The sequence below is a fragment of the Hydra vulgaris genome, chromosome 15 (assembly GCF_038396675.1).
Source record: "Hydra vulgaris chromosome 15, alternate assembly HydraT2T_AEP".
Taxonomy (NCBI): Eukaryota; Metazoa; Cnidaria; class Hydrozoa; order Anthoathecata; family Hydridae; genus Hydra; species Hydra vulgaris.
Window position 1 is genome coordinate 30,715,001 of NC_088934.1, and position 16,976 is coordinate 30,731,976.

The window sequence follows — 16,976 nt, forward strand, 5'->3', positions numbered from 1 at the left end:
AAGTTTAATTAAAATAAAATTTATTTTTTAGGTATTGTTTAAGATAAAGATAATTTTTATTAGCACTTGAAGATCACTTTAAATTATAAATTAAAGCCTAAGTTGCAGTTTGAAAATATTTAATACTATTTTGATAATAATTTTTGATACTTATAAAAGTGAAATTAAAAACGCAAATATTACAATATTTAAACAGTTATAAAAAACTATATAAAACCCCATTCATACTGATGATAAAACAAGTTTTATTTTCAAAACATAATAAATTGTTATTGTAAAATGCTATATAAAACTATACCAACACAATACTGAGTAATTCCACGTCAAAACAACCAATTTTTTTAGAAAATGCAACCCTATGTCCTTAGATTTTTTTTATATTTTTATCATAGTTAGTACATTATAAAATAAGATAAATCCCAAAATTTCAAGGTCTAACTCCCAACGGTTCGTGAGTAATGGTTGTTTTAATATTGGCTACTATTATTGTTTTGGTCATTTTCCGCCATTTTTAAATTTACATTTCTTCTTATAAAACCAAGTCTATAAACATTTGAGTTCTAAAAATAAGTGACTTAGTTAATTTCTAGATGAGGAATTTGAATATATAAATAAAAAACTCATTTTATAATTAAAAAGTACCTAAATATCAATTATAAATGTTAAAATAGTGGACACCTGCCCCAGTAAAATTTTTAGGTGTGCAGTAAATTTTTTAAGCCTAAAATTTCAAATTAGATCATTGTATGTTTGAAGAACATTGTGTGAAAAAATCATTTCTGCCAAATACATAGTTTAAAAGTTAAATGAAAAATATTACAAAAAAAGCAAATATAGCATATTTCGCTTATCGTAGTATTCAAAATAAATAAAAATGATGCATACTTGAATTGATATACATTTTTTAATAATATATCCATTAAAAATTATTGATTTACAAATATATACTTATTAATTTTGTTAAAATATTTTTTTGAAAGTTCATATTTGTCTGATATTATTGTTGGTGCACTTATTAATGTTATTACATTGGTGATTGGTATCCAACAATAATTATTCCTTTTCGGCCAGAAAAACTGTTCAGATGGACCGTGTGGATGCATAAACTTTATTTTTATATCATTATATTCTTCATCTTTTTCTTCAACTACTGCAATTCACCAAAACGAGTTATATGTACATGCGTAATATTTGTATTTCTGCATTAGCTCAAAATTTATTAAACTTAAATTTTGGCAATTTGATTTTTTAGTTATATTAATAGATTTTGGATTTATATTGTTACTAGTTTTTTTAAATAATATAGATGCTTTCGAAACTGGTATGCAATGGTGAAATCCTCGACTTCCTGGTATTGTTTTTCCTTTCTCAAATCGTTTGTTTTATGTAGCTCTAACATTAACCATAGTTCCTTTATCAATTTTAAAGAACTTTATTGTGAGCGTTTTTTGAGTGGAAAATTCAAACGTTGCATCGATTGTTAGTATTTGATTTTTCTTTGGACGTTTTTTTGCTGTTGTTCGTTTTACTGTATCACCTATTGCATCACAAGAAGATTTGCCATGACTGGTTGCAAAAAATATCCATTCAGCTTTCAATAAAAAATCTTCTGAGTGATGGCATAGATTTTGAAAATTTTTATACTGTCCTCCACATCCTTCAGAAAAGTAATACAATTTGAGAATTAAAGAAGGGTTTCTTTGATATAATTACATAAAAAATATTTTAAACCAAATTACCTTTCATTTTTTTTTTATGCACTTTATAAACATTACAAAAATTGCCATTTTTCTTTTCAAATCTTTTTCCAAAGTAGTGAAAATGGTGATTACAAATGCTGAATAGTTCTTCACAAGCACGCAACTCAGATCTCCATAAAATGTTTTGACGAGTATCAGTGTCTAGGTCATGTAGTAAAAAAATCTCTTTATTTCTAGAATATGAGGTTTTATGGCATTCTGACTTCAAAACTTTACCAATATCACATGAAATCATTTTGATAATGAATTAAAAAATGTTATAATTGCAAATTTAAAAATGCACAAGTATTAATTACATTATTTATGTAGAACTAATTGCAACATTTAAATTAGATGAATATGTCTGAATTTAGCAGTTAAACTTATTTTTTCAGTAATTAAACTGATAATTGGAAAAGAAAAGGAACCAAAGAACAAAAAGGAAACAAAAAATACATTAAAAAAACTTTCATAACTTGAGAACCACTTAGATTTAGATTTAGGTAGGAATTATCATTTTTTCCTAAAGTACGTTGGCGAAAATTGAAAAAAAAATCAGAGAATTTAGGGTTGTATGGCCTGGTTGTTTTGAAATGGAATTACTCTTAGGAAAAGAAATAAAAATTGCACGTTTAATTCAGGAGCGGATCCACGATTTTTTAGTGTTTGAGTTAAATAACTTCCAGGTAAGTTCTATATTCCAAACCTTTGAATGTTCATACTTATGTCATTTAGAGATGTTTTGCAAAAATTTGCGCTGCAAAGAACTTGGGAACAAAAATACCCTAAAAATTAGAAAACTAAAACGTGGGGGAAATAAATTTTTTAAAATATGAATTCTAATATCCTAAACTAGGTAGAAATTTCTTTAAGGTAATAAAATTTCATTGAAAAATAATGATTTGTTTAGAAATCATACCTAATTAAACAACCCCCCTCGTTTTGAGGGGGTTGTAAACTTTACATGGTTATACCTTCTGAATACCAAATGATTTTTTGACAAAATTTTAAAAATATGTACAATTTTTAGTCTTATTTAAGTAAGTAATTTTTCTGTTTGGAAAAATTAATTCCCTTCACGTTTGGGCGGATGATTTCTACTTTTTAGGGTATTTTTGTTCCCAGGCTCTTCGTAGCGCAATTTTTTGCAAACATCCTTAAATGACATAAGTATGAACATTCAAAGGTTTGGAGTATAGAACTTAGCTGGAAGTTATTTAACTCAAACACCAAAAAATCGTGGTCCGCCCCTGCAGTTATATATACATTTTTAGTACAAAAGTAAAATATTTACAGAACTATGTATTTGGCATAAATGATTTTTTCACACAATGTTCTTCAAACATACAATGATCTAATTTGAAATTTTAGGCTTAAAAAATTTACCGCACACCTAAAAATTTTACAGTGGCAGGTGTCCATTATTTTAACATTTATAATTGATATTTAGGTACTTTTTAATTATAAAATGAGTTTTTTATTTATATATTTAAATTCCTCATCTTGAGATGAACTAAGTCACTTATTTTTAGAATTCACACGCTTAAAGGCATGGTTTTATGAAGAGAAATGTAAAATTAAAAATGGCGGAAAATGACCAAAACAATAATAGTAGCCAAAATTAAAACAACCATTACTCACGAACCGTTGGGAGTTAGACCTTGAAATTTTGGGATTTATCTTATTTTATAATGTACTAACTATGGTAAAAATATTAAAAAAATCCAAAGACATAGGGTTACATGGCCTGGTTGTTTTGACATGGAATTACTCTACTGTGAAGTTGATATGTCAATATAAAATGTAGGTGTAAATATAAAAGTGTATCAACACAACAAAATATCAAAGTATTAACGTTGCCATGTTGCGCATGGATGATACCCCTATAAAGCTTTTGGTACGCACTATCGAGGCTATATAAGAAGCCCTATGTTACAACTTGGACTGAGACAATTACATAGCTCATTGCTTAGGAGGCTGTGCTCTATGAATCTATGAATGAGTCAAGTTTTCTTTAAACTTGACTCATTCATAGATTCAAACATAAAAAACCATCCCCACCAACTAACTGTTTTAATATATCTTATACAAATATTTGTGATCTACGAAGCAACCTACCATTGCAATCTTACCTCTTGCAAAATTCACAGACATGCTTGCTTTTGACCAAATTAAATTCAACTTTTCTTTCTTCTGATCTCAACGTTGATGGGAACTATCCTTTGATTCGCAATAGTCTCCAATAGTCTTATGCTTGGCTTAGTGGTATACATACGCATCAAATAACCTATTTGTCTTGAAATCAGGTTCAAACCTTTTAACCATTCTTTCGTGTGCTTCTGCTTAGCACCTCTTCACTTTATCACCTTTCTCTTTGATCTTTATCAAAATCCTACTTCCCAAGGCAGCACTTTTTTAAATGTAATTTATGATCAAATTGATCGTGATTTCTCTTTACCTCTCTGCTGATTTTGTCATTATTGGTGACTTTAATGCTCACCACACTGAATAGCTTGGCTCTAACACCACTGACCCTGCCGGCACTAACGCCTATAACTACTGAATTTCTCAATTTCTTACTCAAATTGTAAACTTTGTAACTCATTTTCCGGACAACCATAATCATTTACCTTCACTCCTTGATTTATGACTTGTCTTCAATCCTAGCTTGTGGTCAGTTTCTCCTTTTTCTCCCATAGGTGGTTCTGACCATGCAATGATCTCTTTAAATACGCCTCCTATGCAACTTCCAGGATTAAAGCCGGAATGGAAGCTTTTATTCCTTCTCAATGGTTCTAAGTTAAGCCTTATTCTACTCCATGGTTTTTACCCTCTTGTGCAGCTGCTATATCTAATCAAAATCATTTTTTTCATCTTTTTCAAATGAAAAACTGTATTGAGAACAAATAGCTATTTATTATTTCAAGAAATCAGTGTGAAAAGGTGTTATCTGATGCTAAGGTCCATTATTCTCAGTTCACTAAACCTTGCATCTTATCTCAAAAGTTAAGCTCTAGAGACTTTTGGAAAATCTTCAACAGCGTCATTAATAACAGTAGGTCTAATATTCCATCTCTCATTAATGGTACTGATCTTATTACCTCTTCAAAGTGAAAGGCAGAATTATTTGCAAAGAACTTATCTTCAAATTCATCTCTTAAATATAATGGCCATTCTCTTCCTTTTATTCCAATCAAACAGGTTAACCCATTATCAAACTGTCAAATCACTCCAGCGACGTTTGCTTAAGTTATATCTCAATTAAACGCTTTTACGGCTTGTGGTCCAGACAACAGCCCTGTCACATTCTTGCAAAACTGTTCTCTAGAACTCTCTTCAATTCTCTCTAAAGTATTTAATAAGTATCAGACTTTTTTTCCTGAAAATGGCATCCGTTGTTCAAATCTTCAAAAACTCTGTTGAACATTCTGACCCTCTCCAATTATTGCCAATCAGTCTTCTTTCCATTATTAGCAAGGTTTTTGAGTCTTTGATCAAAAAATATTTTTACATCCCACCTTGATTCAAATAACTTACTGTCAAACAATCAATACAGTTTCTGATCCTTTTGCTCTATGGTTGACTTGCTAAATGCTGTGACAGAAAGATTTTATTTTGCATTAGATGGAGGCAAATAGGCTAGGTTTATTGCTCTTGACAAATATAAGAGATTTGCCAAACTATACCGTGCAGGTCTTTTCCATAAAGTTGTTTCATATGGTGTATCTGCGCAAGCTTTTGAGTTTATCAAATTATCTTTCACCGCCTTATTAACGTCGTCCATGAAGGCTAATACTTTTCTTTATTTCCAGTAACTTCTGGGATACTCAAGGTTTTATCCTAGGTCTCAAAAAGTCAAAAAGTCTTCACTTTTCGATTGCTTAGAACAAGCAGCCAATCTTGAATCTGATCTCACTTACTCAACAGATTAAGGCTAACAGTGGCTTGTAAAATTTAACTTTAAAAAGACCAGTTGTTCACTGCAAACAACTATTACAATACTGTCGACATTCCTATATTAATGAATAGCAACCCTATTCCTTACGTCTTCTTGGATTATTGTTTACTAATGAACTTTCATGGAAACCATATATATATTATCGATTGCTAAATTAGCATTTGCTAAGGTTGCCTCTTTTTATCATGTCTGCCATTTTCTTATTCCTGATTTCATTGTCTACCTCTTTTAATTTCTTATTCGTGCCTGTATGGAATACTGTTGTCAAATTTGGGCTGGGTTTTCTAATGATGCTCTTTCTCTTCTAGTCAAGGTCGAAAAACGAACTGTAAACATAGTTGGATCCACTTTCCGATTGTTGTAAAAATGCATATCTTTCTCTTTTCTACAAATAATTTAATAGTTGCTACTCAAAGAAGCTATAATTTCTAGTTTTATCATCTTAAACTCATTCTCGCTTTACTGGCCATTCAGCAAAGTTTCATTCACTTATCTGTGAATGCTCTAAAAACTTTTATTCTGCTAGTTTTTTTTCCCGCGCTTCAACCCTTTGGAACTCTTTTCCATCTTCATATTTTCTGACTTAAACAACTATCAACTATTTAAATCTTCTATCAACTGTTTTTTTGTCTATAACTCTATTCTTTTTTTTTTTTTCCGATAACAATATTATTGTCATCAAACTTTAAACTCAATACTATATCTAAAGACTAAACAAAAAAGAAATACTAACCTTTTTAGCTCGCTTCTTGATCTAGGGTACAATAAAAACTTCTAAGCAAAACCATTATTTTATTCAAACGGTTTTTAGGTTAATTTTTTTTCAATTCAATTTTTTTGTATCAATTGTTTTTCAATAAAGAGAAATGAAAAAAAAACAAAAAAAAAACATGGTTTATAAAGTCAAATTATATTTCCCTCTAAGTATATGCTTAACTATCAAATATAAATATAAAAAATATTTACCATTTGAATAAAATTGTCTTCCTCACCTAAAATATTTAACCTAAGTTAATTTTGTTATCATAGCTAGAAATATGTTTAATTTCAGAAATAATTCTCACTATGCCACTGGGTATAACAAACATTGCGGCAGTTTCCAGTTGATTAAATTTAAAATTATTGTAAGCGAGCATTAAAGTTTTTTGAAATTTTCAAACTTCAAATTCAAGATTAATTGAATAAGAGAAATTTAGAAGACTAAAATTCTCTAATCAAATAGATTTCATTTTTAAATTATTTCCTAAAAACAATTTGCATATTTATAAAAAGCAGTGGCAGATTCAGTATAGGGAATGGGGAAATACAGAAATGTTTTTCCAGCGTATTTCAATTCAGCATTTAATAGTTCATCAAACAACGATCTGGATAATAAACATATTTTACTTTTTTTTTTTCTCTATCTAAATATCTAATATATATAATCTAAATATATTAAACGCAACACTTGTCAAAAACAAAGTTACAAATTTTACATGTGTATATTAAACACTAAAACAACTAAACAAGATATTCTTTTTACTAATATTTATTAAGATTGTTCAATACAATAAAGAATATAAATCCTGGTTTTCTTTTGACATGATGACAATTATTACTAGGCCAGCGTGTGTGGCTTTAGATTCCAATACTTTTGTTATACACAAAATTTACTTCATCAATAAACTATGTGACATTAATGACAACCTTATATATATTTGCGATCAATTGACGCTGACTCTGCACAACATAAAAATATGTTATGAGATGCAATGTATTGTTGATGTCAAACTTTTATGTCAACGATACATTTAATCTTTTGTTACAAAATAATATAAATAGTTTAAGACATTAAAGAATTCATGAAATGAATTAGACGATGAAAACATCATTAGAGATGATCTTTTCATCGTTTAATTCAACCACTGGTGCGGTGTTAACTCACTCGTAAATTGCACATTCTAATCTAGTGTAGGGGAACCTGTTGTAATTTTGACCACTTTTGCTTTAAGGCGTTTTATGCGTAATCTATTGAGTAAATTTCAACCATTCAAACTAAATAATGTTCTCTCATATTTCGCTCAAAAATTATAAGTAGGACTTTTTTTTCATTCGACCCAGAAGTATCTTTTCCCCTCGTTTTAAAAAAAGAAGTCAATTGGTCAAAAGTACAACACGTACGTTGTACCTTTGACCGATGCGCGTTTTTCCTTTGACCAAAATGTTATCATTAAAAAATCACGCAATGTTTGAACCTCTTTAATGTTTTAGCTTGTTATATACTAAATAGCAGCTTCTGTTCTACCTTATGTCAATAAAAATATAAATCGAACTATTTTATAATCAATCCAAATTGTCTAAAAAAAATTAGAAAAATCAATCCTTGCAATCTTGCAAAGACTTGTGTATTGAAGTTAGAATACTCAGTATTACTAATAGTATTACTAATTTTTTATTTTATATAAAATCAGTTATTATAACTATTTAGATAAAGTCACATATTTTCTTTTATTTTTGTTGGTCAAATGTACAGCCTAGTCTGGTCAAAGGCACACGAGATGGGTTTCTTTAACAATTATCGTCTTAATCTCCATTTACAGTCAGACAAAATCATCCAAACTTTTCTATTATAAAAAAACGATATTGGGTAATGTTTATAATGTCGTAGATGAATTAAACAACTATTTATCACATTTTTAAAATCAGAATAAGGTGTACACAAATATTTACTTTTTAAGAACCAAAACTTATAAATACTTGTGGATCAATACCATCTATCCCAAGTGTGTTGTTTTATGGTAAGAAGAGTCGTCATGGACTAATATTTCAAATGGCACATCATGTTTTTTTTTTAAATAACAGTAAGCCGACAGAGGAGAGTGATCAAGTGTACAACGTGGTCAAAGGTAAAACAGGTTCCCCTAATTATCTGCCTGCTTTCGTTATGATCTTTCTAACCCAACTTCTTTTGAATTTCGCTCTATCATTCTTTGTTCTTCTTCTTAAACTCACTTGCTCTTGTAGCCGGAGGAGGATAAACCACAATACCATCATTGGAGATGAGAGTTTTTATGAAACTAAACAAGAATATGTTATTGAAATTCAATTATTTCAATTCAATTGAATTGTTAAATGACTGTTTTACAATTATTGTTTGATTATTTATATAAGGAAATTGCTTTAATATTGTTGTCTTAAAACTTTGATAATCATACTTCATAAGTTAATTTCTTGTTAAAATTTTTTGAAAAAGCTTGATAGAAGTGAAATATTAATTGAATTAGGAACTGAAATAAGAAGTAGAAATGTTGAAATCATAAGAACTGAACTGAAATTAATTTTAAGAGAACTGATTTGAAACTGAGATCGCAATTATTTTGTGAGTAAAATTAGAAAAAGAAATTGAATCAACGCCTCAAGAATTAAATATAAAAAGAAACAGAAATCATATTTAAATATTAACTTAAATATCACTTACACTCCATATTTTCCTTATATGCTCAATTAAAATTTATTTAATTCAATTATTAGTTTGATTGGATAATTAGCGTATCATATATGTTTTTTTTTTTTTCAAAATGCTTGAAAAAAATGGAAGTTTAAGTTTATATATCTCTTAAAAGCACTCTAGCAATTTTATGACACCGGGTGTTGGGTGGTTCTCAAGCAATTTTGTTTCACAGAGCGGCCACAACTCCTCTAAAATCCTTTAAAGCCCTCTTTTTTCAAAAACCGACTATGAATTTAGATCAAATCTTTTTTTTAACCTTTCTTCATTTATTTTGTTTTTTCTTGACATTAGTATTATGTGGTCTGCAAAACTGGTTAACATCTTAAAGTGCATGAAGTTGTATAATATTGCTTTAGCATGTCAATTAGCTCAATATGTCAGTATTGCTTTAGCATGTCAATCCATGTCAATTAATACAAAAAATGACATTATTGACCCCTGCCTAAAACCCAGTGTAAAATTGAGGAAACATGTGAAGTGATGTAAACGTGGGCAAAAAACCTACAAAATAAAAAAATCCCTTAAAATCCTCTTATTTTGTTTAAAATTTTGTAGTTTTGCCTGCAAAATTCTCAAAATTAGATGCAAAATGTCTTGTAAAATCTTCTAAATTCCTCTTTTTCTTATAAAAATTTTCTGTTCTAACCCTGTAATAACTGGGCAGGTTGAAAATTCCAAATTGATTATTAACTTTGGTTTATTCTAACTAGTTTTGTTATCACTATTTTAAGAAGTGATTTGCAAGATTATACTCGATATACACTGATGAAATTATCAAGCTCATTAAATCTGGAAATTATTGAGCTCATTAAAACACTTGAATTTCACTAAATAAAAGATGAGATTCATTTTAAAAGATAAGAATTAGTAAACTAAATTTAGTAACTAGATAAAAGATAAGAGTTTCATGGAGTTATTAAAAGTTATTCAAAAATTTTAAACGAAAATACTTCATATTAGCAGTAACAAGATATCAAATACCTGCTCAATAAAATATGGAAAAGAACAATTTGGAACATCTTCAAAGGTAACCCTATTCCCAAATAAAAAAAAGATTTCAAGTTTCAGATTTCAACAAGCCACATAAGAGTATTGACAACTAGCTTTGTTTACTCTTTCATTCAATAGTTAGTTATGAATTGTAGAAGAGTTACTAAAAGTGTTTGTTAAAGTGATAAACTCGAGAGTCTTTTTAATATGTTTTTTTTTAAAAGAATGGTTTGCTTATAATTTTAGGTTTTTTAATTGATCTTGCGTCTAAAAAATCAAAAAAAAAATATCTATACGTTTTACCATTCAGGGGCATGTCTAGGTAATGTCTGCAATGTCATAGGACGTATCCAAAAAAAGTTATATAAATTTTTTCAACTTGATTATGTCATTGAAAAAAAAAATTACGATATGTAACTATTAAAACCAAACTGCAGCAATAACATAAAAAATTATGCACGGTTTTAACAAAATTAAAAACAAAATAGTTATTCAGTTTCATAATTTTGCAATTACTTCAAAATAAAATTTATAGTATTTTGATGGAGGTTAAACTAACTTTTGAGTTGAATAACTTAATTAGAAACTTGAACTGATATACCTTATTTTATTTCTTTATATAGAATTTTATTCTTTAAGTATTTTCTTTAATAAATTTAAAACAAATCAAAATGATTATTTTAGTTAGAAAAAGTTTTAGATTCCCCATTCTACATACATCCAGAATGATTCTTTAATCAAGTTTCATTGTTTAACTAGAATCAGGAGGCAAAATTAGTTAGTAACAACAAGTATGTATTAAAATGAATCAATGGACATCCCTAGTTTTATTACACAAACTGCGTATCATTTTATGAACTTGCATTTTAAATGATAAAAAAGGTTCAAATATGGAAAATAAAATTCGGACACCTCTTTTAACATGCACCCTGGTTAGTTTGTTTTAATAAATTCATTAAATTATTAAATTTTATTAAATATAAAATATGGCCAGTGATTGTTGAAAATGTTGCTTAATTCACAACTTTATATAGCATTTCCAAGAAAAAGTTAGTCCGATGGAGATAAAACATCATTTCTTGTAAAGTTAGGCAACCATGTATTATATTAATTGTGTAGATTTTTTGATATCGCGATATCCTTTGCACTCAAGAAAAGAAGAGAGTGAGTTATTACAAGAAAAACCTGTTTATAATTGCATTGATAAAAACTAGCCTTTGTTCTTTTTTTTCTTTAATAATCAAGCGTTTGTGGCAAAATATTAGAATGCCCATATCCAAACTTAGGACTTATTAAATATAAATTATTATTTAGCCAAATTGTTTATCCTTTATGAGAATTGAGAAAATCCCCTTTGTTTTCAAAGAGCATTATTTCTTAAGACATGAAAGTATGACAAATCGTTGAATGATTTTCTACTATTTTCTACACAATCATTGTGTTTTTTTAGTACTAAAAATTCCAATAAAGAGTTAAAGAAAATACTTGTTTAAAAAATCAAAAAAATTTCTATATGTTCTAAAATTCACAAAATCGAAATTTTTGAATAGGTTCTGTCATTTCAAATGTTTTAAAAACAGTCTCCATTCTGACTTGACTGTTGATATAAATGTTTTTGTTGAAATGTTTTGTTATAAATTAAATTTCGTAATTAATTTAAATCTAATCTGTTTAAATGTTATATTAAATGTTGTATTTAATGTTATATTATGCACAGGCTTCGTATATATTTAAGCAATGAAGCCATACAAATGACTATTACTTTATTTAAAGAGTTTTTTTTATTCACTAAACTTATAACACAATAAAGCTGAATATTATAAGCAAAATACAATGTTAGTTTTTGTGTCAAATGGAACTAAAATTACACTATAGAATTTACAAAGTTACACGAAATTTACAAAATTTCCATACCAATTAGGTGTATAGATTAGAATCTTATAAACTTGCTTTATAAACGTATTTTGATTTTAATATTTTGATGATGCAAGTTGATATTTTTGTTAGATTACATAACTTTTTTCAATGTGAGTTATTTTGAAAACAGAATATTTTAGTAGGTATTATTTAAAAATGATAGCACTTTTAAATATTTGTATACAAATATAATTTTTGTACGTTTTCAATTTTGTTTAAAATTTATAAATTGTGTTAATGAGTATTGCAAGCAAGAAATTTTAAAATCTGTAAATAAACTTATTTCAAAGCAGTAATAAAAAATTTATAAACTGATTGCCCTCACATGAAATGGCTAAAACTTTAGATTACAAATCTATTTTTCCAGATTTGATCATCATTTGACATATGTATGAACATACACAAGGTTGAATTTTGTTCTAAGTTGAAATGGTTGATGTTGTTACATGCTGTTCCTGTAATTTATGTGGCATTTATAATTATTATATTCAAATTAAAGTTATTCCATATGTTAGTTTACAATTATTTTCAGATGTTGATGAATGTGCAAACTTGACTGATTACTGTAACTGGGAAAACAGTGATTGTGTGAACACCAATGGAAGTTACTATTGCACTTGCAAGTCTGGGTGGAGATTGAATAACAACAGTTGTGTTGGTCAGTTTTTTGCAACGTTTTTAAAATTTATTTAACCATATTATTTTTGGTTTAGTGACTAACCATTTTTTTTAATGGTTAGTCACTAAACCCACTATATCAGATAATTAAATATTCATAGTATTAACTTTAGGGTATACAGTAAAATAAAATATGGTAAAGTTGTATCAATGTTTAAAAAAAAAAAATAAGATCACACGTTTATTTATTTCTAGATTCTCCTACTTTTAATTCAATATTATTTTGATTTTGACATCATTTTGTGAATAAATTTTAGTTTTATTAATTTTTAACTTAAGATAGCACAAAATGGTTTTTCAAAAACTTACTATGCTCAAATGTTATTAGGGGATTTGACCAGGACATTCATTGTATTATTTGAGGGAATTCTCTTTTTTTTAAGAACTAAGTTTTTTTCTGTAAATAAATATATTTCTTAAAAATTAATTTACAATTTTTTAGTTTCCCTTTTCTCTATATTTGATTTTGGCACTAATGTTTTATATTTGCTTACACTTTGAAAAATAACTCTGCTTGGATGTTTTTGATCATGATTTTAATGTTATTAATTAGGCATAACTTATGCCTAATTAACACATTAAAAGTGTTTCTTATTAAATAATAAACTTCCACAGCATTTAATTTTTTAAACCTGATCTGTCTTTTCTGACTCTGTGTTAAGGCAATTTTTCCAGTGTGATCATTGTCAGATTTTGCTTGGACTTATTATCCTTCCTTTATGGCACTGTTGACAGCTTTTCAAGTACCTTCAGAAAGAGTGATGTCACTTAAAAAATTGGGTCTTGATGTTTTTATACATCGGACATGACTAACATTTTATTACTAGCTTTTGGTAGATCTGAAAGAATGCTCATAAGCAAACTTTATAAATTTGCTCATTTCAATATCAAATTGATCTGATGAGCTAAAAAATATGCTAAAAAAATATATTTGCTACACCCACTATTGCTATACTTCCTGAAAACAGCAATAAAGTTTTACTAACAGCAAAGGAATTACGCAAAAACAATAACTATACAAATGATGAAATTAACAAAGATCTCGCAACTATTAAACTCTGTTTAACATCCAACTCTGAATAACTAAAGAAAATATCCTTTACAATAAGCTTGAAACTAGTATAAACAACATTACACCAAAATCTAGTATCAAAAACATAAAATGCTCAAAATGGATCGACTATCGAATACTAAATAAAATAAAAAAGAACAAGCCAAAACATCGCAAATATATATATATTTTTTTATATTTTTTTATATTTTTTTTAATTTTTATTTTAGTTGCCCAAGAAGTCCTAACGGTCTTGTCACAGAGCACCGCGGAAGAGCATTTAATTAGGAAATTCACGCCTCCTTCCTTACCGTGACGCGAAAATTTGTCCTGAGCTCGTTTCGAACCTGGATCTCCTGCTTATAAAGCAAGCGCTCTAACCACTGCGCCACGGCCGCATATATATGAATCGGAAGTAATAAAATATATAAGGAGTATCTTATATCACAAAACAAAAACAAAAATACCATGCTGATTATAAGCAAAGCAATTATTGTATTTGAAAAAATGTTTGCTAAAAACATTGACCAAAATCTAAAAGCATTTAACTCTTATGTCAAATGAAAAAAACAAAATAAAATGACATTCCCAGACATCCGCTACAATAACAAAGTTGCAACATCGAATCTAGATAAAATTCGGTTATTCAACGAATATTTTGTTTCTACTTTTTCTATCAAAAAAAGAATAGAAATATCACCGTTCGGCCTAAATTATAAAAATATACTTTTAAACAGGAGAACCCAATGGGACAGGTTTTTTAAAAAAACCTGTCCCATTGAGTTCTCCTGTTTAAAGTGTTTTTGGTAATTTTGGGTTTTATTGGGTAAATTTGGGTTTTCTTGGGCTTTATTTTTATTTCGTATCTGTTATTTTTTATTTTTATTTAATGATATAAAAAATTAGTAAAATTTTTTATTTAAACTTTATGAAAAATATTTTTTGTTTAATGTTGTTTAATAATTTATAACAAGAATTTTTTTTAATATTTTGAAAAAGATTTATGAACTTATCTCAAAACTGTAAACTGTAAAACTATAAAAAAAAAATTTCCCGTTTAATCGTTGTTTTATTTTCGATTTAAAAGTAAAATTAAAGAAAAAATGTCATTAAAAAATGGACAAAAGAAAGTTGAAGAATGGGAAGAAGTAAGTTAAGTTTCAATTGAACTTCAAATTTGAACTCAAGTTTAAATAAACAAACTTGTATCTCAGCGCAGCTATCTTGTTCACAAAGGTTCGTTTTCTGGAGTTAAAGAGTTGAGAGAGGGTTGTAAAAACAATAAGGTAGCCTCCTTGACTGTTGTGACCTTCTTCCACCATGATATATTAGAAGGAATAGTTCCTATACTTTTGAAACTATTTATTGAAAAGTTAATACCATATAACGCCATTTCTCTTAAACCACTGAATTATGAGATGCGTAACTAATCATTTGGATCTAATGATAAAAAAAGTAAATTAGTGCTTATAAGTTCATCGAGTTTGTTTAAGAAGGTTGATATAATTGGAAAAGCATTATAGTTGTGGTGTTTAGATGTCTGCTAGTTATGATATTTGATTACATAACTAATTTTTATGATAACTGCCCTGCATACTTGTTGGTATATCTTGAACTAAGAAATTTAGGTGATATTTTTTCACCAATTATTAAATGATACTCTCTAAGATATTTAGCTTATGTGATTGCATCAATTGCTGGTTTTTTTGTGGAATTATGGCGGGTAAATTTTATTCTTAAAATGCACTTCATGGTGCATTATTCAAGACGAATTGAGTTTTTGTAACCTTTTTCACATTTATGGTGTATGGGATTTGAAGCAAAGGACAACTACTTTAAGTGTGTTTTTCATGTTGTTTCTAATTTTAAAAACATCACTTATACATTGTCGAAGCGCCATCAAATGCGCAAATGTTCTGAATTGAATTTATTGATTTTATAATATATAAGGTGAGCAACGCAGTCAAAGAAATGGTACTAGCCATGGCCTACTTTATTTATACGGCCAGATTTTTTTAAAGAAGCAGCTTTGGAAGTTCAAAAAGATGGTTATCAAATGTTGCGTTGTAAATTATTGTTCAAATTATCATAATTATGGTGAAGTATCTACAGTAGTGTTTTTGTTTCTAAAATATGAAGAGTTAATAAAAAATTGGATTAAACTTGTAAATAGAAAAGATTGGACACCTACTAATTCCTCCGATTCTCGAATACAGTGAGAGCATGTATCGCTTCGTTCAGGTTTTGTAGCATCAGAAACACCAATGCTCTCATTATTGAATTCCTCTTCAATAGAATCATGCTCAGAAACTTCTGCAATGATGTCATCATCTGATGATTTGTTGGCTATGCAAACATCGAAATATATGTCTACTAACTCCTCGGCCGTGAGATTGAAATCTGTATCGAATTTTGTTTATAACATTTCGAGATCATCTCCTAATTTCTCCAATACAGTCTTGTCTTCATCTAATCCACAGAAAGGGTCTTTATCAACATTTATATGCTTTACCACTGCTTCTAATGAGACTCCTGATTTCTTGAAACAATTTATGAAGAGTTGATCTGGAATGGAATTCCATGCTTTTGTTTGCACAAACAAAGCAGTAAAAACTTGTTCTCTTTTTCTAAGGCAGCAATTTTCTTTTTTACTGCAAGTGAGCAATATTTGGCTTTAAGAGATCGGATATCTTGATCCATTGGTTGGGTGATCAAAGTTGTATTCAGTGGAAGAAAGATAAGCTCCACCTAATCAAGTTTCTGCACGTTAGGATGGGCAGAAGAACCATCTACAATTAAAGCAATTTTCTTTTTCTGAAAACTAAACTTTAGGTCAATTTCTTTAACCCACTCCTCAAATTTTGGTTGGGCCCGATAGCAACAAGGAATATTTTTCACACCTTTAAAACATCTAGGAGATTTTGATCTTCCAATCACAAACATTGAAAGTCTTTCTTCTTTAAGATTACCTGCAGCCATCTCAGTCAGGCAATCTTTACTATGCTTTGCCTCCTATGCACTTTTCATTTTTTAAATGTAAATTTTTATTAGGCAGACATTGGTAGAAAAGACCGAATTCATCGGCATTAAAAATATTTTCAAGTGGGTTTTGAGGGAGAATTGTAGGCAGTTTGGTTTCGAGCCATGGAGAGA

At 28.5% G+C, this 16,976-nt stretch overlaps 1 protein-coding gene across 1 annotated transcript in view; it reads left to right on the forward strand.

Annotated features, from left to right (window-relative positions):
- Positions 1-16,976, forward strand: part of LOC136091459 (hemicentin-1-like) — a 136,139-nt gene that overhangs the window by 31,115 nt on the left and 88,048 nt on the right. Inside the window, exon 7 of the mRNA XM_065819063.1 lies at positions 12,627-12,752. Within this exon, the coding sequence (XP_065675135.1) occupies positions 12,627-12,752 (126 nt within the window). The remainder of the gene's footprint in view (positions 1-12,626; positions 12,753-16,976) is intronic.